The sequence below is a fragment of the Cavia porcellus genome, unplaced genomic scaffold (assembly GCF_034190915.1).
Source record: "Cavia porcellus strain 051 isolate PalLab524CR breed Dunkin Hartley unplaced genomic scaffold, mCavPor4.1 scaffold_7, whole genome shotgun sequence".
Classification (NCBI taxonomy): domain Eukaryota; kingdom Metazoa; phylum Chordata; class Mammalia; order Rodentia; family Caviidae; genus Cavia; species Cavia porcellus.
In genome coordinates, this window is record NW_026947490.1 from 85,743,314 (window position 1) to 85,769,217 (window position 25,904).

The window sequence follows — 25,904 nt, forward strand, 5'->3', positions numbered from 1 at the left end:
AGCTACTGTGTATACTGAATGCTTTCCCACATTGCTTGCATTTATATGGTTGCTTTCCAGTGTGAAGGTTTTTATGTTTTTAAAAGGAATTCCCATGACATGATGCTTTTGCACATTTCTCAGTTACATAGTGTTTCTCTCCACAATCATTCCTCACATCTTTTTTCAATATGCTATGAAGAAATAGAACTATTCTCATTGTGTTATTGTACATAGGAGTTGCCCAATGTGTGATTTTTCTCATGCATTTGAACATTGTTAGTTGTTGGGTAGGCTTTCACACTTTTCTTACCTACAAAATTTTCTGCCCATGGGGACTTCGTTCACTAAAGTCAGAACTGTTCTCCCCATATTGCCCATATTGACAAGGTCTCTCTCCAGTCTTTCTTACTTCGTGCTTCTGAAAGGACTGAAAATCACTGCAAGTGTCTTCATCTTTATTACATTCATATTGCTGCTCTTCAATTCCCAAATATTTGTCTTCATCATATCTGTAAAGAAACAAAGAAGGACATCAATCACAATGGAAAGTGCTTCACATTAACACTTGGGATTTATGATGAGAAATTTTGTTTGATGCCTGCTAAGTAATTCTGATTGTTAACTGACTCATTGTCCTGCAGGACTTCTTTCAAAGTACTGTTCATTCTAAAGAGGATGGTTTTCATTTGGGAATTTTAAATTGGTATACAATCCTAATACATCATCTCATTTTAGGGGATTGGTACAAATGGCTATCAAATATTGATTAATTTTTTAACACTTTAGGTCTTCATTCTCCCCCTTATCTATTTAGCCTCATCACGTTCTCATCTGTGGAAAGTCTCAGTATATATATATATATATATATATATATATATATATATATAGTTTGAAGATGATTTATATATATATATATGGATAGTTTGAAGATGAGTTTCAATCAAAATTCACTATTTGTTCACTTCCTGCATATCAGAACAATAACAATATAAACAATATTTCAGTTTACTCATACATTTCCATGATGTTGATCTTGAAGGCAACTTTCAAACTGATAAATTAGATACTATTATTTGTTACATAGTATCAGTACCACCTCTGATTTCTACATTCAAATATTTTTCTATGGATTCTGAGATAACAAAAATAAAATAATATGCATCTCTTGATATTTTCCTGAGGATTAAGTGTAACATGATCTCATTTCTTCAAGTTCATTTATTGTAATATTTATGCTCACACACTGATACTTAAGGGGTGTTCCGTTTCTCTTATGTTAATCACCTTAGACTTTTTGAGCCATTTTTGTCCTCTTCTCTCCTTTGTTGGTTATGCAATATTCTTCCTGTACTACAGACATAGAAATTTAAAATACTCACTGTAACTTTATGATAAAACATCACTGATTCAAATCATACTCATGGTATAATATAATTGGTCCTGAGATATAGAAGCAAATGTTATAATTATCAATTATGTTACACTATATCACTGAGAAATAATTAATGCTGTTTGTATAAATAAAATATATCATCCTTACCTGCAGCATTAATATTCATAGATATTTCCCACATCACATCTCTGTAGAGCTTCTTTTATGATGCATTCAGCAAATCTCACTCTTCTGGGGGAAAATCACAGCTACATCCTCAAAAGTCACTGTCTCTTAAGTAATGACAAGTGCCCTGAAGTTCAGAAACACAACCTGATATTTCACAGCCCCTGTCATAAACAGTCTAACTGGAGATCATTCCTTCAAGCATTAACTGTATGTCATCATCAACAAAACTCAAGAACATTGCAATAGTCACTGAGGAACACTGAAGATAGAATATAACACATTGCCAAATTGATGACAGAACTGTAGCGTGGCTTGTCCTGCAGGCCTGTCTATACTCTACTTTTCACTGAATTTAAAGCAGAGCTCAAAGAGGTAGCCTACAAATCACCTTTCAGAAATATGTGATTATTCAAGGTTTCTGGAAACCTCCAGGCTGCACCAAGCCTCCACATCACACCACCAGCTGAATCTTAGACTGGACACCTAAAAACACAAGGACATCCTGCTCAGGAAACTCATATATGTCCACTGTTCATTCCAGTCATGTTCACTTCCCTTTCCATATTCTTTGTTCTCCATAATTTACATTTCAGAATGGCAAACAGGAAAACCCAACTCTGCCTCAAATCCATAGTGATTGTCTCTGCTCAGTCCTGATCACAGGTGGGAACAGCTGGACATCCAGGACTGTGCTCCTCTGTAGAGCTGCAGAATGAAAGCTCAGCTGGTTTTCATGAGCACAACGCGGTCTCATTTGCATTTCTTCCTGCTATATAAACAGTGCTGTGATTGGTCCCTCAGAGCCAGCAGTGTCCACAGATTATGTGAGTGCACTGAGCAAGTCTAGTAACAAAGATGCACTAAAGAGAATATTATAGCTCATGTGACAGTGCTCCATTGTGTTTTTAACACTTCATCAGCTTTCATTTTTGTCTATATACTCAGATCATGCTTTTTATATTAATGATGCTTGCATTGTGAACATGTAAAATGTTCAATGCCATAAAAAGTTGTTTTCTTCATGTAGGATCTGATGCTTGAGGAAGGTCATCCCCACTGTCTAGGTCTTTGCTCTACTGATGTGTGAGCAGATTGTTTCCTGCTCCAGCTCCTGGGCATTCCTGTTTGAAGACTCCTCTCCCTGTGGTGAAATGTGTGCACCTGTGTGCGTTCTGCTCTTTATTCAAAGAAAACTGCACCGGCATTCATGAGGATCCTGTTAATCAGTTTCTCAGTTTCACCTAAGATGATCTTTCTCTGTCTCAATTTTTTCCATTTTTTACTCTATTTTTTAAAATTTTTAGTCATTTTTATCAATAGTGCTTGTAGTATATAATGGTTATATTTATTGTAGACTCTTACACATGTTTTTTAAAACATTTTAATTCTTTTTCTACCAGATTACCTCTAACATCTCTCTATCTCTTAGTTTCCTTTAGTTGTGAAAAATCTTTACCTCCCTTTTTGCCATTTAATGGATTTATATTCTTCTTTTCCTACATGAAATAAACTGTGAGGTATTTAAATATCTCTGATTTATTTCAGTTATATAGTGAAACAAGTTTTTCCTGTGGTTCCTTTGGCAGTCAACAACAATCAACAATATAGTGAATGGAGAACTAAAAAAAAATGATTCCCTTAAAAATAAGAAATAGGTAATTGAAATGAACAGACAATTTTCTGAGTCACAAGTAGAAAAGGCCACTAGATAAATCGAATATAATCAGTAGTTTACAATCAAGGGAAGTAACCTCATAAATTCAACATCTTACTTGAATATTTTACAGTATATCTTTGTGTACACTTCTTAACATTCTGTATTTACCATGTACTGTTTTGTAAACACCCAATTTTCAATTTTGGATCACAAATGCCTCTTCCTTTTCTTCCAAATACTCTAGTCTAACATTTTCACCTGAAAAATATTCCAAAATTTTTTATCATTTGTTTTTATCCAACAATCCTTATAATTTTTCTATCACTACACATTTGTGATATGTGGTGGTTATGTGTCACATCTTTCTCCATTTTACTTTCCTTCTGCCTCAGATTTCTTCATATTTCCACAGAAGATACATTTCAGTTCCTTATCTTGTTTGGTTTGTTCTTTGTGTTGTTTCTATTGTGTCTTTTGTTTTAGACAGATTATGTGATATTCTTTATCTGAATTAATTTATACTTATTATCTCAAGATCAACCTATTTTCCTTAAAACAACTCAAACTTACCTCTATTCTGTAGGTACACCATATTTTCAGCCTTTATTTATCCTACATGAGTATAAATATGTAACTGCCATATTTTATCTTTGGTGAACTATGGTAATATAAATATATATTACTATACTTTCTAACTTTAATACTGCACAGTCAAACACATAGAGTAACTAACAACCATGTATAAACATATGAGTTGTTAACAAAATTAAGTAACTATATTACTTTTCTATTTGTTTAACATTTTAAAATTTTGCTAATGTTATTTAATGTACTCCTGCAACATATAAAAACAATTTCCTGCACAATGTTACGCTTGAAAGAAGTTCATATGCTTTGGTGTCACCACACATTTGTTAAATTATCAGTGTTATTACAACCAAGAACACTTTCAAAGCCATTCTGAATCTAAGAGTAAAATCAAGAATAAGATGCCAATTCACCTTTTCTGTTACTCAGCACAAGTCATGCAGATCCTGAAAAGAGGAAAAGCCAAATTTCCTATTCCTGTGATTCAGGAGAATGCATGATGGGCCTGAGAGGAATACAAAGAAGAAAAAGAAGGCAATTTTTCCTTTTTAGGATCTGGCACAAGGCATGCTAATCCTGAGAGGAGAATAAGCCAAGTACAGCCTTCCCATGACCTGGCACAAACTATTCTGGGCTGAGGGGAAGTAACACGAAGAACAACAAATCATTCCACCCTTCCTGTGAGCCAACGGGTTGACCTGACTAAGAATGCCACCCTGACAATAGATTACAATTACTTGGAAGAGCTCCTGGATTTGGTTCCTGAGGGGGAATTGCCTAATGAGAAGGGGATTGAATGGCATCAGATGTGACAAGAGAAACAGAAAGTGTTTGATAAAACAAAAATGGATAATTTGCCTGAAAATTCACATTGAAGGATTTAGCAGAATGTTTTGAAAATTTTTCTATCTGTTTAAGTCTTGGAAATACAGACCCCCAGCACAGAATATAGGGAACACTTACTTGTGCCTGATCTTCATATATGATGAAAGCAAGGAAGGGTGATGTTTGCACATTCTCCTAACAGACTATACTGAAGCCATTTCATTCTCACATACTCTTAAAACATATTCATAAACTCCATGTGCAGGCACCTCTGAGAAGTCGTGCCTATAAGTATATGAGGCTTTGAAAGGACATGGTGATCCAAGCCAAAAGAGAGATATATGTAAGTATATAGGTAAGGAGGTAAATAGATATCCAAAGATTGAATGCTACTACTGTCTTGAATAAATTCTTATTTCTAACTTCTATAAAGATAGTACAGTCCCTACTCCTGTTTAGCTACCATGAGCAGAAAGCTCACTAAGGACCTTGAATAGTGTCATGAGTGCAGCCAGGCTGCCCTATTTCCTCCTCCCCTGAGCACTGTGCTGCACAAGGTGCTGGTGCTGATCGTGGGGACAAAGTCTCCTGAAATGATGTTGCTGAGGGAAGAGCTGTGTGTTCTCAGACCTGGAGAAGAGGGATGTGAAGGATTTAAGTCCCCAATCTGAAACATTTAATTCTGAATGAGACAGCTCCTTGTCATTGGGATAAAATGATCAGATTTGTTTTTAAATGATCATAATTTGGCACTGAAAAAACCCCCCAAATTCACAAAAGTTATAGTGTACATTAAAACGCATGCAACTCACATTACCTCATGAAAGAATAGTCATGTTAATAGATATAAAGAAATTATATATATATATATATATATATATATATATACCCGTGTAATGAAGTTTTAGAGACAATCTTTACTTATAAATTGTTTTCTCCATAAGTCAATCACAGCTTAGGTGCTGCATGTTCCATCAGCACATGTGATATAGGACAGAGAGGGAGGCACAGACTCTGACAGGAAGCACTGGCTTCCCAATTTTCCTCTCTGCATCTGTCTTGGGACCTTTCCTGTGCTCTGTAGATCCTTCTCACCCTCTGTTTGGTCATGGATATCCTTGAAGGAAGGCATCTATCTGGCTTGCAATGCTGTCCCCTCACTATTTCCTTTACACACTAATACATGACAATGAGCTCAGTTCAACACTGTTAATTCAGAGACAAATATGTTCTTGGCCTTGGGTCTCACATGGTCAATTGGCCCTTCATGCAGTCAGCATAGAATGTTCTGCCTCCTCTAGTTAATACTTAGTAAGACCCAATCTTCCCCTTCCATGAAGCCTGACAGAAGCAGTACACATTATAGCTACTGCAGGTGAATGAAGAGGTTACAAATGAGAGTTTTCAGAACTCTCTAGGCTCCAGAAAGACTTCCCATACTGCACCTGCTGCACCTCACACTGGACACCTACAAACAGAGATCTTGATCAGGAAATTGTCACATATGTCACCTGCTTTTCCCACTTGTAAATGTATACACCCAGAATATGCTATTTTCCATAAATCATCTTTTAAAATATTGTCAAAGAAAACCGATCTTAGCCTCAGCTCCATTGTGTGTGTGCTCTGCCTTGAACACTGAGTGGGAACACCAGGTACACCTTGACTGAGTTTTATTCCAGAACTGTAAAATCATGTCCAGGCTGGTTCTCATCAACAGAAAGAGGTACCATGGCCATGTCTGTTTGTTTTGCAGGGAGCTCAGGTGATGGATGTTTCAGAGAAGGCAACACCCATAGGAATATGAGTGAATATAGTGAAGTTAGGTAATAATGACAGCCATCATGAATTATCATGGCTCATTTTGTGATAGTGTCTTGAATACCTATCTCTGCCTCTCCATTTTTTTCCATGTACAAAGGTCATATGTTTTTGTATTTATGGTTTTTTCTTTATATTTGTGTAAGACAATGAAAATGTCACACCCAGTTGTGTTTTGTATATAGGATCTGAATACCTGAAGATGTTTCTCTCGATTGCAGGGCTTATTTTCCCTTAAGTTCTAAACAAACTGCTCTGTCATTTTGGACCTGGATATAGAGAGACATTTATGCTGCAGTTTGGAGATCACCACTCTTGGAATTTTGACAATGGTGACTCCCGAGCTAAGCATGATGGCTAATGCCTATCTTCACAGCAGTGAGGATTCTGAGGCAGGATGATTCCTTAGAGTTAAAGGCAAGCTTGGACTACATAAGGACCTAAGCAGCCTGAACAATGTAGTGAAACTGTGTCTAAAAAAATAGTGTGACTTAATGATGAAGGAAACAAAATCAGACAAAGAAGGACAGATACTTCAGGTGGTCTCATATTTGGAAGATAACGTGGCAATCTCACAGAAAAATGGAGATAAATTATTGACACAGAATGTATGGGGCCAATCCAGAATTTGGGAATTGACCCACAAGGTACAGGATCACAGAGGATAGAGGGAAAGATCCCTGCTTTTCTTTCACATAGAAAATTGGTGACAGCTCATAATATTGGGTTACATAATCCCAAATAGGTGGAGGAAAGTGCTAGTGACATTCTCATAAAACAGAAAGGATCATTGCTTGGAAGGATGATAAACATCCGGTGTTCATCAATACATGACCATGAATGTATAAAAATATCACCAAGAGACTCATGAAGACATACAGTCATTTTAGCTTGTTTAAAAATTAAATTTAGGGCAATTTACTTTCCCTATGCCTTCTCTCTCTCCTTGAATTTTTTCCTTCACTTTCCAAAAATTGTTCCCTTTTCTTAACCTCTGTTCATCCTAGAACTCATTTTTCAATTTTGTAGAACAGGAAATTTCAGTTAGAGACATTTACCTAGTTGAGTTATATTCTATTTATATTATTTGGAGGTCCAATATCATAAGAACTATATCATTTGGAGGTCTTCCTCACATATAAGTGGAAATAGGTAAGAATTTGTTTCTGTTTCATATATTCTGATTATAATTCATGCCAGTAATAAAAAATTTTTATGCTTCAATTATTTATGTAATATCTTGTAAGTAAAGGCTCATATAATTTTATGTAATGTCTTGGAAACACTTGCTCTTATAATTTTGTTAAAATGATGATCAATTTAAATTGAGAACTTTGGAATGTTATGCCGCTTCTTTAATGGGACATTTTATTCCTGTTCTGCATTGTAGCACTTGGACTTGGGTAATAAATTTTCTAGTGTTTCTTGTTTGACCTGATAGCTATGGATTGATATCTTAGCAACTCTACAGAAAGATAATATTCCGAGTTCTCCCTCATATATTTTGACATGAAATTCTATAAAAAGGTGTTTTTCTGATATCTGGTTTATTCTTAGAAAATATACATATTGATTAATAAATCATGAGACCCTAACTGCCAACTGAAAGTCAATAGGTTGGCAAACAGTAATGTTGGGGCACTGATTTCATTGAGAAAGACTACCATCATCTTCTGCTTGCTGGTGGGCATGTCGTGTGTTCTTCATCAGTGCCCTTTTTTATCTGATCTACTATGAGAAGGCAAACTACCTCATGAAATTCTCCATCCTCACCTTTCCAGGATGAAAACAATGACTCACAGCCCATTTGTCTAAATAACTTTCTGTGATCATAAAATGGTGTTGTAGCTTGGCATAACTGCAACCTTCTTGAGCCCTGTATTTAACTTGTGTCCTGTATTTGACTCAGAAGAAAGGAAAATTCCTTTAGAGTACAATCCCATGAGAAAAGAAGAATGAGCTGTACCCACAAGAGAAAAATCAACCTGTTCAACAAAGAAGAAAGATGCAGGTGTCAATCAAAAATTAATGTAAGATTCTAGATAAATTCTTTCAACAGGATGTGTTTTTGTAGTTCTCTGTTTTAAAAGCACTGTAATTTTCCAGTTCAGGTGCACTTAGAGAGATTCAGAAATGGGTCCAGGTGAGTGGTCACTGAGCTGAGCTATTTAAACTCAAAATTTATCAATTTGGCTTCTTGGATTCCTATATTATTATTGAACACACTCAAAAATCCTTCCTTTCTCTCATAGGGTTTCTAATAATTTTTGCCATTTCATTCATTCCTTTTTGTTGTAGCCATGTGAGATTAGAGAAAAAGATTCTTAGTCCTTCAAAACAACTAAGATAAGCACATAAAAAATGATAATTTGCTAACACCAAGATAGGAAATCATCTTAGACAAGGTATCCATATGTCATCTATGGGTCAGATGAGACATCAAAAGTTTTCCTTTCTAGGAAAACACTCATTAAAACCTTACCTTGATTGACCAATGGAATTTTTATGAGACCGGCAACTGGATTCCTTTCTGGAGATAGATATCTTATTGTTTCTGGGTCAAGTACTGATGTGATCAGGGCTGGTCTCTGGAAGATACATAAAGGTTCCTCAGTAGAAACTGACTCCCAGTTGCAGAAAAGTTTCCACTAACCTATTGTACATGTATCTCTTTACTATTCAGTTGGAAACCCCACGTTTTTTAAAAATTCTTGGGAATTAACTTTAAATCCACCTTGTAATTATACTGCCCATCTTCAACATTAGGCCTACTTCTTTGAAAAATGTTTTGGCTTTTCTGGAGCCAAAGATATCAGGGAGTTATCAAGGGAATGACTTATATATGTGCTTGACATAAGTTAATTAAAAGTAAAAAAAGAATTCAGCCAGCCTTTTAGCTTAAATGTGCACAAAAAAGACAAATAAATATGCCTTTATTCACATGTAAATTGTGATTATTATATGACAGATATAAATTTAACCTGTGAGCTTCAGAGACATATACAATTTTATAATGGACTTAAAATGTGTAGCCTTGTCTTACTGGTACTAAACATTGCTTACATGTTTAGGTAAATAACAGAAATGTCTTAAAGATTTTTTCATCCTAAAAGCCAGAGTAGGATTTTTCTCCAAACCATTTTCATCTTTTTTTCTCTAGAAATGACATTATTTGTATGCTATGTATTGTTCAATTGTTTTCAACTCATTTTTTAAATTCGGCCATCTTTCTAAGAACCAGCAAGAATTAGTTTAATGATAAGCAATGATTTTCTTCTTTAAACTGGTTCTTATATCTACTCTGAGTGTGAGAGAGGCCAATGGTTTTACTGCCTTATCAGGAAACAAGGCCTATTTTAATTTTTAGGACTGAGACTGTAATACCAGACATTTATGCTGAATTGTCTCTCCAGCAGCAATTTTTATTTTTATTTACAGAGAGATTTTCACTGTTTCTAATTTTCCAAGCCTGAATATTAATTGCAAAGTTGAAATCCTGTTGTCTCAGGTTCTCAGATTGCTTAAATCACATGAAACCACCACCTTTCCTATGTCTGAACTGTTTTCTTTTTTAAAAAAATGAGAAAAAAAAATAAAATAAGAGAATATAAGTAGGAACTTATTAGTTACTAGTAATCTGTCAGAAATTTTCTACGTCAGGATCAAGTGTGCAGAAATGCCAACTGCCTCCATGTATATTTCCAATATTGGAGAGTAATATATTATACAAACAGAAACTTACACATATAACATTTAAATATTTATGATTTTGGAATATATTACAAAATTTATATGAATAAACAATTCAATGGTACTAAATACAGAAATTGGCATAATAACAACAGTGTAATCAACATCCTGCGAATGTGTTGTCTTTCTCTTCAGATCTCATCCTATCTTGCTCTTAACCTCGTCAGGACAGCTCTCTGATAAAGGAAACTGAGATCCATGATGGATCCAATTAACATTATATTGACTTACACTACTGAGAATGGAACATGAGTTAGATTTGGTCAACATTTAATTGTGAATTTTATTTTAATACCATAAGATGCTGCTAAAATGCAACCGTGAAACATGTGCCTAAATGGAGACTGGGAATTTAGCTGGGGGGGGGTATGTGGTGTATTATCATCACTGCAGGAAAATTTTTATTAGGCAAATCTAATGCTACAACCTGGCCATGGTGGTACATGCCTACAATTCCAGGACTCAGAAGGCTAAGCCAGGAGGATTGCTGAAAGTTCAAGATTAGGCTGAACTACACAGTGAGCCCAAGATCAGCCTGGACTGCAACGTGAGCCTAAGGCCAGCCCGAACTTCATAGCAAAACCATTTCAGACCAAAAAATCCTAATACTACAGTTCTCATGTATTTAATTCACACACTTGTGATTGTCACCTTATTTATTTCACACTGGGGACACTGTCTTTCTGGTGTCACAATACGACATCCTTTCCATCATTCAATATTCCTTCTCTGGAAATCATATTCCATGCATTTTCCTTTGAACCTTAGGAACTTGTGTGAAATCCTGATTCACTTACATATTCAGGATTCTGCTATTTGTAAATGACTGACTTAATATAAGAGGGATGGTGTTTACACATGATGTGTAATAGGCTGTTGGGTATATATATATTTCAAAACTAGAGAAGAGCAAGAAATAGAGCAGAAACAGAAATAGGGCATATTAAGGCAACAATAAAGAACTCAGAACTACTATATACATTGATGCCTTCCACAAATTAATGTTACATAATGTACTAGAAACAGACACTAATGTAATTATATGTGTTTTTGTAGATCTTTCTAAAAAGCAATTGAGACAGATCCATATGAAACATATTTTTGCAAGAAAAATAGGCGTCAATTTTGAAGGTGACATCAGTTGATCAAAAAATTTGGTGAAAATTCTTCTGAATTCTTGACTTATCTTTAAATATGTGATTTTTAAAATAAGAAGTCTACATGCAAGTAAATCAGTTAGTTATTTGTGATACTGTAATGCAAAATGACTATAGTTTGGTATATTTCCATCTTTATGTGTGATCTCTGTAAAATCTAGAATATATATTGACACAATTTTTTACAGTATTTCTACAGGTCTTTATGACATGAGTAATTTGCAATGTATTTTCAAAATAGACACTTATGTGTGTACAATTTCTCTTCATAGTGCTGACCTTTATGTATTTGACCATACCAATGTATACTGAGAGCTTTCTCACACCACATAGACTTTGGCCACAATGTGACAGCATTTTGGAGGTTAGCATCTCTTTCAACAGAAACTTTTTAATACATCTTTTTAACAGTTATTGTACAGTTTGTGGGAAATTTAACATTTATAAAATGAAAAATTTGTAAGAAATCCTTCTCACATTGACTACTTACACAGGGTTTTTCCCTTTTGTGCATTATTTCCTTATTTGATGACATTTTGTGCACTAAATGCTTTTCTCCATTGTTGGAATGCATAGGATTACTTCCCTGTGTGAATTCTTTGGTGTCATTGCAGTCACTGGTGGGAGAAACAATTTCTGCATTGCTTACATGCATACAGATTCTTTTCATTGTGCGTTTTTTCATATTTGTCAGTGATTACATGAAGTGAATATTTTCCAGAATTGGTTAAGTAGAGATTCTTCCCATTGTGAATTCTTTGCTGCATTTGAAAGCTATGTATTTGACTGGTAGATTCCTCATATTGTTTACATAGTAGGATTTCTCCCTTAGTTTCATTTCTTTTGTTAAGACCCAATGGTGAAACACTCTGTATATATCTTGGACACTTTCATTGTTATAAATAAATCTAAACAGAAAACTTTTGGTAATAACATTCTCCTTAAACGATTAAAACAATAAATTGCAGTATAGGAACTTATCAATTTATATCTGTTTATCTGTCTTCAGAAAAGAAATGCTGAGACAGTTTCCACATTAGGTAAAATAAACAAAAGTTGCAAATGTCAGTGCAACAAGTCCACAGCTAACAGTCATGAAATGCTAAGTTCACCAAAAGGAGAATAGGTCAACCTATCAGGGGAGCAGGTCACATTATTAGGAGAGCAGGTGAGATTAAAAGGGACTGAGAAAATAGGTGGCAGAGCTGATTAATAGCTAGAGGGAAGCCAATCAGCACAGTTGAGAGCTGAGTGCATGGCATCACTCTGCCTTGCAGTCTGGGATATCTGAGACTAGGGCCAGCAGTGCCATAACCGGCCCATCCCTGAGCCTCTGAGAGCTGAGTTGCCAGAGAGAACTAGAGAAAACTGCTGCAATATAGAAATGATAAAATCACCCCACAGAAAACTGGGTATTTCACTGCTATATAATTGTACAGATTCTCAACAACAATAGAGAAGAAAGTCTTAAAAGTATTAGAGGCATTATTGTGTAGTAATGTAATTAAATACATGGAAATCTAGAGGAAAAATACCCAACAATGATGTCAGTGGGCCTAGACAAGATACAAGAAACAGAATAAAATTAGCAGAGAATAAGTTGGAATGCAAACAAATATTTTCATTTTCAAATGACAGTCTATATGGCAAAAAATTAAAGTTGCAACAAAAATTCAATATAATTTATAAGATACTGTACCAAAGACAATATCTCTGGATTGAAAAACAGATATGTTCCATGTAAATTTTTATCAGGTATAAACAAGTGAATTGTAAATTATGAGCATTATATCAAATGCAATTCACATTGACTGAATTTCAAAAATATGAAAACCTATGAAACAGCAACGCACAAAGTGCATCATTTACCATGTCCTTTTCAACAACATCTAGTAACTGTCAATGAATTATAAGAATTACATGGCCAATGGTGCTTCTTTCTCTGCACTCAAAGAAAATATCCTTTTACAAGGCCAGGGATTAAGCTCAGCAGAACAGTGCCTGCCTGGCAATGTGAGATTGTGAGTTTGATTTCCAGTTTAAAATAATTGCATGTACATGTGAATTCCCTACTTCAAATAGATCAGTATGTACATTTAACAGGCAGCCCTGTTGCAAGTTGTCCTTTACAGTATTTATTTCACCTTCTTTTATTTAAATTCCTATCATAACATCCCACTTTTAGCATTAAGGTATAGAAGATAATGTATTAAACAGTTTATTCATTTATCACATGACTAGATAGAGGACAGTAGTTTACAAATGCCTGGCAAATGTGCTAACAATTATTTTCATCAAAGCCAATGCTAAAATGTGTGCTAAAATTTACATATCTTGAAGCTTTAAAAAATTTATGTGATTTTTAAACATTCTAATTGACTTTGGAATTGTGAGAGTGTGTTCATTAATTTTTGAATTCACCATCATTACAATGAAACAATGTGGAGGACACAATTTGTCTGCTTGACACCTCATATTTAAACTCTCATTTAATTTAGCATAGTTAGATGTCTCTTACACTTTCAATAACTGGGATAAAATATCCAACAAAATACTTGACTTTATCCACCATCACAAGGGATTCCAGATTTATGAAAAGTAATCCTAGCAAGGGGGCAGAATGAAAGTTGCATACAGCTCCACCTTCAATCTCTTCCCTGTGAGAAGGCATAGATTTAGCATAATTTTACATAATATCCATTTCCTTCTCAAGGATTGAAATGTTATCTCTTGTGGCTTACTTATTTTCCAAACTAATGTGCTCAAGTTGACACCCCTGTTGCTTAGACTTCTACTGTCACTTTTCGTGTGTCTAGGTTATTGTGTTAGACACCTAGGTTATTAGGAAAGCCATGTCTGGATGTGGCTTCATATCACAAGGAAGCATGACCTATGAGATTACATCACGTGCATGGCCCCTGCCTCTCAGGCTGTCTCTGTTGAGGAATCTCCACTGGAAGGATGAAGATTTAATTCTGACAGCATGAGCAAAATTGAGGCAAATATTCTAAGGCAATGGCAAACACCTGTTGTCATGCACAGTAAAATAAGAGATTTGTTTTCACCTTAGTATCCCACCTTTTTGAACTCTTTCTGTATGCTCACACAACTGTGAATGCAGTCAGTACTCTAATAATTCCTAGATAGCTTAGAAGCTTCTCTCCATTTAAAAAGATGAGACTGCCAAAAGTTGGAACCCTCCTGAGGCTGAATCACACCATTCAACTGAAATTATAAACCTAAAACCATTTTGCAGAGATAAAATGAAAAGATGTATTACAGGAATAGTTGCTATGTCTAATCCTAACTCTAATGCTAACCACTCAGCTCAGTTTCTGCTGATATAAAATTTTCATTTTATCTTCTTGTCTGGGGGATACATGTCAAGCATTGTGAGCAGACTACACCACATTAGTACAATAATAATTAAAACATCCAGGGAAATGAACACACAAATTTCCAACATTAGTATTCATGATTCCAATCAGGATTGCAAGGCTCTCTTGACAGATCTACTAAAAAGAAAAAGGTGAATACAGCTCTCTAAACTGGAAACAACTGCATAAGACTCATGTTCTGCAGGGGACAATATGAAGACTGGAAGCAATGGCACAAAAGTTGTTGTTTTTCAAAAACAAAATGACTTGATCAACCTAAAAGTAACTGTCAAAAAATGCATTGAATATGCACAAAAGCAAACCTACTGTTACAAATACTTTTGCTATGCATTAATTTTTTTCCAACTCAATACAAATGCCTTTATCTGTATTTTGATATAGCAGAAAGACTAATTTATAATACAGCACTAAACTTCGTATGTATCTTACTGAATGCAGAACACTGTTAATCCCTGGTTTTTCACCTGGTGTCCTTTTTCTGAGACCAGAGACGCATCTCTGTATCCCATGACATGAGCATATAAATTGCAGTGTGCCATGTATCACTAGTAGTAAATATTTGTTAACTTAAAAATTCAATATTAAGTTTAAACTGCAAGAAATTTAGGTCTGAGTGTCCCATGGACTTTAGAAAAGATAATTTGCGGTGGGTGCAAACCCTCAAAGTGCATCTCTTTTTAAAGAATCTTTTGTTCAGTTATCTGGTGTGGCTTTAGATTTGAAACACTCTTAACTCTCTCAAGTGTCTGGCATTAAATTTCTGCACCACCATGACTCAGTGTTGTTTACTTTACCCCAACACTGAAACATTGGTGAAATTCAGTAGCATAAAAAATGAAAACACTGCTCCAAGCATGGTAGTGCATGCCTGAAACCTAGCACTACAGTGGATGATGCATGAGACTGAGGTAAGGACAGTGTGAACTACAGAAGGAGACACATTTCTCTCCACCAAAGCAGAGGCACAGCATTGTAACTAACAAGGTGGCACATGTCTGTCAACTTACCACTGGCAGATGAGCGATTTAGAAATATTACAGGCAGTCAGCAGACAGCCCTAGGCTCTTGAAGGAGCTAGCACAGATAACCAGATGTCTGGTGACTTTGGAGGAGACTCACGCCTATTGCAGTGGGCTAGATCTTAAGATAGAAGACAAAAGAAATGCAACCACCCCTTAAGTATAATGCTAAAGGATTAGGTATTAATCAACTTGAGAAGCCAGAAGTCACCATTCCAATATCCTACAGGAAGAGTCACTGATTCCTAAAGAATGCTTGCTTCCTATGTGACTGGCTTCCCTATTTGTTCCTGATTTGTCAATTTTACCTCAACAATTAAACTTTTAGGCTGACCATCGCTCTTTCCCACCTCAGGTCTGCCTGCCTTGTGGGTTCTGATGTAGTTCTTTCTTTTTACTTGCCTCACCACATAGTTTTGCTCTATAAAATTTCTTATAAAGTACTGAGCCATTGGCAAACCACTTGGGACCCCTTTTGTCTGTCTGTCTCTCTCTCTCTCCAATCGAAGCTTTCTTTCTTTCCATAAATACTTCTGCTTTTAGCATTTGTTTTTCCTACAGTTAATTCATTATATTAAAAGAACATGAACTTGTACTGGACATATAGTAGCTTGAGAGTTTCATTCCTCTGTAACAAACTTAAGAGTCAGAATTCTGGCAAAATCTCAATACATCTTGCCACCTTGGGCAAAGTAGAAAGACCTCATCTCAAAATGCAGCCATTTTTTTAAAAAAAAATAATTATTTTTTTCAAATTTGGAAGAATGTAAAGGCCAAATTTCTGAGGTCAGTCACTGCACAATAAGAAACATCATACAGGCCTTGAAATCTTTGGTTCCAACAGTTAATCCTTTCCATGCTACTTTAGACATGATGTTCAACATATTTTCAAACCTTCAATACTAGTGTCTTAATTTCCTATCTTACCTGAGAGAGAATTAGATGAGCTGATCAGTATACACAGAAGGAGTATCTAACCATGACCAAGTTTCCATCCTTTCTATATGCCTCTGAACCTTTTTCCATTCTGGGACCTACCAAGCAGACAATCCATTAGTGCTGTTACAATTGGTCAAGTTCACTTCAGAAGTTCTTTCCTGTTCTGGCTGCTGATTGGGCCGCACTCCACAAGCCCTCACTTCTCCCATTTCCTTTCAATTAGCACTTCTCATTCAAAAAAATACTTTTCTCCTTATTTTTTAATAATGATGCAGATCCTGATTATGTGAATATACCTGTAATTTAGTGAAAAGTCCAACTCGGTTTTGCAATTTTTTTTCTGTCTTTTTGAGACAGGGTGCCACAATGCTCAGGAAACATTTGAGCTGACTTCATAGCCCAGGCTTACCTTAAACTTTCAAGGATCCTCCTGTATCAGCCTCCTGAGTGCTGGGATTCATGGCAATGCCACCATACCCCACTCAGTATTTCAAATTGCATGTCATAATCTAAGCATAGCCCTAAGGCACAGCCATTCTCTCAGAGGGGATGCATTTCTCTATCTATTCTCCTATTTATCACATCTCTACATCCATGTAGACACGAGTTTGCTGTGTTTCTCAGTGTGAGATTAACAAAGAGCACCTACATGAAGTTATTCTCTGCAGGAACTTTCCCCACAGGAGCTAATGCATCATCACCCACCAAATACTTCACAGCATTCTAAACTCCATGGAAATTCTTGCTTCAGTGGTTCAATTTTTTTCAAAAAATGTGTTGGTTTTATCAGCTTATAAATTAGGAATTATTTTTAAAAAGGGTGTGAGGTAAAGTTGCAAAATTAGTGGCCTTCATAGAATCAAAATGGAATAAACAGTGACCTAGGGCTTTGAATGGGCAGCTAATTTTCTCCCCCACAATAAAATGCAGATCTCAGTCTACTATGGTTACTTGCAGCTGCTAATTACTAAACTAGTGAGATAATAGAAATGTAAACATGAAGAGCCAGTTTATCTCTAAACCCTGTTTCCTGTAGACCATACAGAATGAAGAAAAGGAATAGAGAACCTGAGCTCAAAGTATTTCTTTTTCTGAGTGAAGAGACTCAGAAATCTAATCTCCTCACACTGGAGGCTGATGGAGGACTGTGGCCCAGAGTTCAAGGTCAGACCAGACTACACAGACATGCTCTGTATCGAAGCAATAAAAAGTAAAACAGAAAAGAAAATAGAAAATGAAAGATAAATGATAGATAGATAGATAGATAAACAGACAGACAGACAGACAGACAGACAGACAGAGAGATAGATAGATAGGGGTCTATTTTAAATCCACATTGCTATGTGTACCTGGAGGGCTGACTACCCATGTGGGAAGCATTCCAGAAGTCAAAGAGCTCTTCTCATTTCTTATTTTGGTTCCAGAACTCAACATTTAGTATTATGAGATTATGAGTTCTGTTTATGAGGTAACATCACTGAGAGGAGAGTTTTCACAGAAGGAAATCATAGGATAATATTTGCTCATTTTGAGAACAGAATTCAGTTTTTCCCTCAAACCACTGCTTACTCCAAACACAGCTGTGCCTGTGGCTGCCCAAAAGACCTTCTGGACTTACAGTGGTTCTGCCTTTTTCCTTCCAAAACTTACACAATTCCATCCCATTCGCAGCTCCAACATGAACAAGTTACCATTACCATTGCGATGCTTGAGGTTGTCCGAGTATCCTTTGCAGCCCTTAATAAGAAGTCACAGAAAGTAAAGGTGTGTTCAGCTCCAGGCTCTCAACACTGAACTCAGAATGAGTACTTCTGCACCAGGATCAGGAAGATCCCTCCTCCCTTGGTACCTGATTGGGTGTGCAGCCAGCCCAACCTTTATCAATGATTGGCTCCTTAGCCTGTCTCTCTCGTGTGATTCAACCCTCATGTTCCAGGATTAATACTTCCATTTAAGGGCTTTACTGGTGGATTTTCAAAGCTGTCCTGGGTTTTCTTGAAGTCTTAGTGCACTCACCTGAAGTTGGGTCCTAAATGTTCCCAGGTGAATGTCCTCTGGAAGAACCAATCCCTTCAGGACAGAAAAGATTATTTGGCCAGGTCAGACCAGGACTAACTGGAATGGGTTGTGGCTGCTGTCATGAATGGCGCCATAAAATTTATTTCCCAGATTGTCACAGGGTCTCTCTAAGTCTGCTCATTTTCATAAAATAATTGGTACACATCCACCAAGAGAACTCCATTATAGCATGAATGAAGAAACTACACAAAAACAGCAACAAGTTTCTGGGAAAAAGTAAACATGAAGGAAAATCAAGCAGTCCACCTGCTTCACAAAAGCTTCACACTGTATCCAGTGTCATAAATCATACCTAAATTTTAAAGATAAACCTAGCCACACTTGAGGATCACAATGATTGCTGAAACAGTGTGTGTACTTGATCCACTAGATCACTTCCTTGTATTAAGTATGGAAAGAGAAAACGCTTTAGACTATAAGTGAAAATATATTTGGTTTACATGGATATAGCCCACTTTAAGATCATTATATTAATGCACTAGCCTTTCAACTAATGTTAGACTTCACTTCATATCTAATTTTGTTTTAACCAAGTCATAAATTTTAGATGTAAAACACAGAGAGCATGAAAGAAAATATAGTGAACCTGAAGTAGGAATATGAAGGCAGGCAATGGTACCAGAATTGGTATCTCAGGGCCTGGCACAAGTTCCAGGGAAAGGAGTTTTTGCCTCTTTAATCAATGCTACCAGGGACCAAGGCCCTAAGTTATCTGGCCACTACCTTCTCACAAGTAGATGTCTGACCCTCGTTTCTTGTCTTCCTTCCAAAAGAAGTGTTTACATTTTCCATTTCAATTGTGCTATCTCTAAGCCCTTATTTTTATGAATGTTACATTCACTATTTACCATAGGGCAGGGGTAGTGTATGCACCCCCACCTGTGACTAAGTCACAGAAAATCAAAAGAAAATCATTTCTTTTCTTTTTTATGGATTCCACTTATTGAGCAGCCTAAACCTTTTTTCTTTTCTTTTTTACTCTAAGTAAAATAAGGGAAATATCCCTCCTAAGGTCTAAGCTTTTCTACAAAGCTACATTTCTCATCATTGTGAGTCCATAGGCTCAGTTTATGTCAGATTAACAGGTTCAATAATTTTCTCTGCAGTGATTACTGCTTGGCTATTGCTAATAGTTTTGCTCTCTACCTAATAACGGTGCCTCTTGAATAAGAGAGTTTCTTATAAGTATGCTGATGGAGTTTTTAATTACCAATCATATACCATCAAGATTTAATGTGATGGGTGTATCTGACATCAAGTGTACAATTTTAGTTTTCAAGCACCAAGCTTCTGACTTTTCTGAGCCCCTAATTCACTCTTTAGAAATGATTGGAAATCTGGCACTAGCAGATTCTATATTATTTTCCTGCATAAAAATAGGCACACTCTCTCTGAGACAACCTCCACAGTGCACTGGCACTTTATTGGTCCTCATATTAAACAAATTTTGTTATGAATGCTCTGGATTCCAGAGTGTTTTTGTATGTACAAGAAGAGACAGTAACTGAAGCTTTGCCATTCTGTATTTATGTTACCAAACTTTCTCTCACTGTGATAAAATATTTGAAAAATTTATATATACTGGAAATGGAAATTTTAGTGCAGGTGCATTTTATACCACATTTTCTGAAGATTAGACCATGTGCGGAATGTGAGACAGAGCACAGTCACTTACCTCATATTGATACAGATGTAGAATAGACATGAACAAGCTACATCGAAGGAGGAAGGTTCTAAGGGCACTATATATGTGTTCATCTGTGTGTCTGTGTTCCTGTTTCTGTATATTTGTGTGTTTGTGTGTGTGTTTGTGTTTATTTGTTTATGTGTCTTTGTCTATGTATTTGTGAGGACACAGGGATTCTACATTCCCCCCAGGAGTCCCTTTTCCCTTCTTTCTCTACATAATTCATGACCGGTGTCACAGTGAAGCTCAGAATCTCTTTTCCCTATGTTCAATTGTCTGTCTCCACATGGTTGTTCTGTCTGTGCACACCAATCTCACTCCCTGTGTCTTTCACACAGTGGTGCACAGCAGAGTCCTTAAGATCACAGAGGGAAGCTGCCACAAAACAGACTGTTGGCCCGATCTCTGGAGTTGAATGCATTGCATTGAATCAATGCCAATAGTAAACACAACCTCCACCACCTGTGTGTACAAGTCAATTCCAACCCCAGAAATTGCTCAGGATGACATATAAGAGACAACACATGCTAATAACTGACAATGTTATGTAAAAACCTAGTATAAAATGATTGCTTTTTGACTAGAGATGTTCTGTACTGCTGCCTTCCATCCAAGCAGAGCACTCAGAGATAGCATACCTCACATGTCCTGTATCCAGCTCAGATGACACTATGTCCAGATCTCACATGATCTGTCCTCTCTCTGTCACCTAACCTTTCGTGTTACACAGGCAATCACCAGGATTTGTGTTTTAAGATGCAGAGAAAACACCATGTTTTCATTCATTAGTTGGCATGGTTTTATTCTGGTTTGTTTGATTTTGTTATCTATGATGGTATGAACAGATATTTTAAAGAAAACAAAACATTAAAATAGCCATTGCTGATTTAATATCATCTTGGTTTGAAGTGATACCATGCTTTTTTTCTTATGTTTCCATTGGTTGTATCATGTTTTATTTTAATGGATTTTATTTTGTGCAATAGTATACACATTTTCTATGGAAAATGAGATAATAGAGTAGCCATTGCTTGATTTGGTTTTTTGGTTCTGAATGCCCTGTAATTCTTTCATTCTCCTGAATTGTTTTTTACTGTTTTGTTATGTTTGATACTATCATATGTGAAGGTAAGCTCAACTATTTCAAAGAAAGAGACATTATGGTAGCTACTGTTAATATGCGGTTGTCTTGTGGTGAAGTACTGTGTTGCTTACATTGTTCTGTTATGATCTATTTTGTTCTGTAATCTTTTGTCTTAATCTCTTTAAATAAAAAACTAATAAAATATATACCACTGATAAATGCAGAATTAACATACAAAAGAGACTTATAAAATAGACTAAGTGGGTAGAGTTATAATAGTGAACAGAGGTTTAGGAAGTAAATTAAATATATGAAACTGGAGTATTTGTTATCACATATTCTCCACTTATAAATGATTTAAATGAGGGCAGATAGAGAAAATGAAGGAGGGAAAAGAATAGAGGGGGAAAGAGGTTGTTTACACTGTACCATGCTGTATTTTATGACTTTCTAAATTCTAAGGTCTGAAAGGAAAGTGGAAACCCAGGTCCTGCTTGTGCTCTTGGGCAGAAAGTGTTCACTGAAGCCCATGGACTCTGCCCTGAGATCAGCTAGCTATCTGCCTGCTCTCCTCTCCTCCCTGAGGAAAGGACTCCTATTGGGGCTGGGCTGAGCTTGGGTATCAGATATTCTTATATTGCCACGGTGGGGATTGTGTCATGTCTTTTCAGATCTTATAAACAGGTATGTCATGGATTTAATTTCCTTCTCCTATGCAATTATTTTGGCATTTGACATATCACCAGACTAAACTTAGCAAATTCTTTTTTAGATCATGTTCATTCAACATTTTTTGTCTTTTGGAGACATGATCTCACTATGCAGTTAAGGCTGGCTTTGCGCTCCCTTTGCTGCCTAGGCTGGTCTCACACTTGCAATTGATTCCCCTGCCTCTGCATCCAAAGTGCTAGGATTAGAAGAATGAGCCACCACATCGGTTAATTTGACATTTAAAAGAAATCTCATTTCACAAAATTTTTAAGTTTCCTTGAGATGGCAATGGATGACCATTAGGTGAAATTCCTAAATATAAAATGAAAAAATTACGTGCATGTATATTCATTTATACAATTAATTTTAAACGAGCATGTTTACTTGACCTCAGATAGGTCAAAAGTCACTTGAAGGCTACGTATTTCAGGGTCTCTTCAGGTCACAGGATGTTAAAACAGAAAGAAAATCCTAGAGGCCAAATGAAAGCCCTCAGTGCCAGCTTCCTTTCCTGCACCTGTGCCTGTTGCCTTTCTTTCCAGGCGGAAACAGCGCCCCCTTCTGGTTCCGAGTCAGGAGAGTTTTTGTATGGGTTCACAGTGATGTCCCCTCACTCTGTGTCTGCTGCAGTGTGATACAGAGCCAAGTCCTTGGGTCTTAGGCTACTCATTTGCAGTTAGAGCGTGTCCTTACTATTGCTGGTGAGGTGGTGAATTAGCCCTTCATGGAGTCTGCGTTGCCGACATACCTACTATCATAATTGACACATGCCTTCCACTCTAGCTCCTTCCTTGGAGGCTGGCAGAACCAGTGCCATAGCTAGTGAAAGTGAATCCAGAAGCTGCACAGGAGAGTTTTAGGAAGCCCTCAGACTGCACCAACCCTCCCCTGACTCCACAAGCTGCTCATCAGCCTAGACACACGAAAACAAAAGAACATCCTGGTCAGGAAACTTTCATACATGTCCAGTGTTTATCCCACTCATGACCACTTTCCCTTCCCTTATTGCTTGTTCACAATTTACCTTTCAGAAGTGCAAAGAGGAAAACCCAACTCAGCCCCAAATCCACAGTGATTGTGCTCAGTTCTGATCACTTAGTGGTAATAGTTGGCCATCCAGGACTCAGCTTCTGTCCAGAGCTCAGGATCAGGCCTGGGCTTGTTTTCATGGGCATAAGGAAGCTTCATTTGCATTTATTCCTGCTTTATGAATAGCGCTGTTATTGGACTCTCAGACAGTGTCCACAGCAAATGTGAGTGCATTGGGCAAGTCTGATAAAAAAACATATTCAAGATAATATGATCGCTAGTGTGATAGTACTCTGTTGTATTTTTAACTATTCATCAGCTTTCATTTTTGTCCATATACTCAGATTATGCTTTTTATATTAATGAACCTTGGTTTCTGAACATGTGAAATATTGAGTGCTATTAACAGTTGTGTCCTCCACTTAGGATCTGAAGCTGTGTGAATGTCTTTCCTGTTTTGTAGGTTTATACTCTTTTGATTTATGAGCAAATTGATCCATGCCTCAGATCTTGGACATTTCTATTTCATTTTTAGACCCCCCTCTCTGTGGTGAAAATGTGTGGGGGGGGGCTGGGGATTTAGCTCAGTGGCCTAAGCGCCTGCTTTGCAAGCAAGCAGTCGTGATTTAGATCCCAGGTACTGATAAAAAAAAAAAAAAAGAAAAGAAAATGTGTGTGCAAGCCCTATGTTCTGCTCTTTTCTGAGAGAAACCAGCACAAACATTCATTTGGAGCCTGTTAATCAGTTTCTCAAACTCACTTACGATTACCTCCCTCTGCCTCAAATTTTTCTAACTTTTTAATTTTTTGGTTTTTATTCATTTTTATCAATAGTGTTTACTGTATATAATGGATGCATTTATTATAGACCCTTACACATGTGCATAAAACACTTGAATTCTTTCACCAGATTCCTTGTAACATTCCTCCATTTCCTAGTTCTCTTTAGTTTTGCAAAATATCTTTGTATTTATCTCTTTTTTTCTACTTAACAAATTTATACTCTTGTTTTCTTTCATAAAATAAACTATGAAGTATTTAAGCTTTTCTGATTTATTTCACTTATATAGTGCAACAGTTTTTCCAGCTATTCCTTTGACAGTTGATGACTATCAATAATATAGTGAGTAAAGAACTCAAAAAATTGATCACCCTGAAAACAAGAAATAGGCAATTGAAATGAATAAAGACTTTTCTGAGTCAAAAATAGAAAAGGCCAACAGATAAATCCAGTATTTTCAGCAATTAGCAATCAGGGAAAGTAAACTCATATCTTCAAGATCTTTTACTTGAATACTTATTCTACAATATATCCTTGTGTACATTTTATAACTTTTTGCATTTAAAACCGTATACTGCTTTAGAAACTCCGCAGTTTTCCACACAGATGCCTCTTTCTTCTCTTACCAACATTCTAGGCTATCATTTTCACCTGAAAAATGTTCCAAATTTTGTTTATCTTTTTTTATCCAACATTTTTTGTAAAAAACTGGTCAATATACATTTGTGATATGTACAGATTTTGTGTCACATCTTGGTCATTTTTACATTACCTCTGTCATTCCCTTTGGTCAAAGTTATTCACCTTTCCACAAAAGGTACTTTTCATTTCCTTAACAAGTTTCTTTTATTTGTTGAATTGCTTCCAATGTGTCTACCATGTTAGACATATGGTGTGATATTTACCTTTTTTGTCACAATTAATTTACACTTATTTACTCAAGAGCCACTCACTTTCCTTAGAACAAGTCAAGCATATCCCTATTCTGTAGGCACACCATATATTCAGTCTTCTTTTATCCTACTTGAGTACAAATAGTTCACTTTCATATTTTCTTTCTTGTGAGCTATGACAATATAAATATACATTACTATAATTGATGACTTTAATATTGCACAATCAAACACATAGAGTAATTCACAATCATGTATAAGGATAACAGTTGTTAACAAAATTAAATGCTTATATTACCTATCTCTTTGTTTAGTTTTAAAATTTTGCTGATATTTTTGAAGGTACTCTTGTGACACGTAAAAACAGTTTCCTGCAATTTCCTGTGTGATGTTATGCTTGAAAGAGTTTCATAAATTTCAGTGTCACTACATATCTCTTAAATGATCTATTTTGTTAAAAGCAAGAATACTTTCAAAGCCATTCTGAGTGTGGGAGGACTATCAAGAGGAACAAGAAACCAGTTCACCTTTCCTGTTAATCAGGACAAGCCATACAGGTCCTGAGATAAGAAAAGGCCAAATTTCCCAGTCCTGTGAGACAACAAAAGCTGTGCTGGGCCTGAGAGGAGTAACAAGAAGTAAATGAATCCAATTTTCCCTTTCCATGACCTGTCACAGGCATGCAAGTCCTGGGAGGAGAACAAGCCAAATGCACCCTACCCATGACTGGCACAAACCATGGTGGGCCTAGGGAATGTAACAAGAAGAAAAAGAAATCAATTCACCCTTCCTTTGAGCCAACTGTTGAGCCAACTAACAATGTGACTGTGATTGTGGGTTAGGATTACTTGGAAGAGCTAATAGATTTGGTTCCTATGGGGCATTGCCCAGTGAGAAGGGAATTGAATTGCATCACAAGTGACAAGACCAAGGGAAACTGCTT

At 36.3% G+C, this 25,904-nt stretch overlaps 1 protein-coding gene across 1 annotated transcript in view; it reads right to left on the reverse strand.

Moving 5' to 3' along the window:
* Nucleotides 1-292: 292 nt before the first annotated feature.
* Nucleotides 293-25,904, reverse strand: part of LOC134477103 (zinc finger protein 345-like) — a 58,834-nt gene continuing 33,222 nt past the window's right edge. The window contains exons 5-7 of the mRNA XM_063254073.1: nucleotides 18,714-18,767; nucleotides 18,316-18,434; nucleotides 293-491 (exon numbers count right to left, since the gene is read on the reverse strand). Coding sequence (XP_063110143.1) covers nucleotides 293-491; nucleotides 18,316-18,434; nucleotides 18,714-18,767 — 372 coding nt within the window. The remainder of the gene's footprint in view (nucleotides 492-18,315; nucleotides 18,435-18,713; nucleotides 18,768-25,904) is intronic.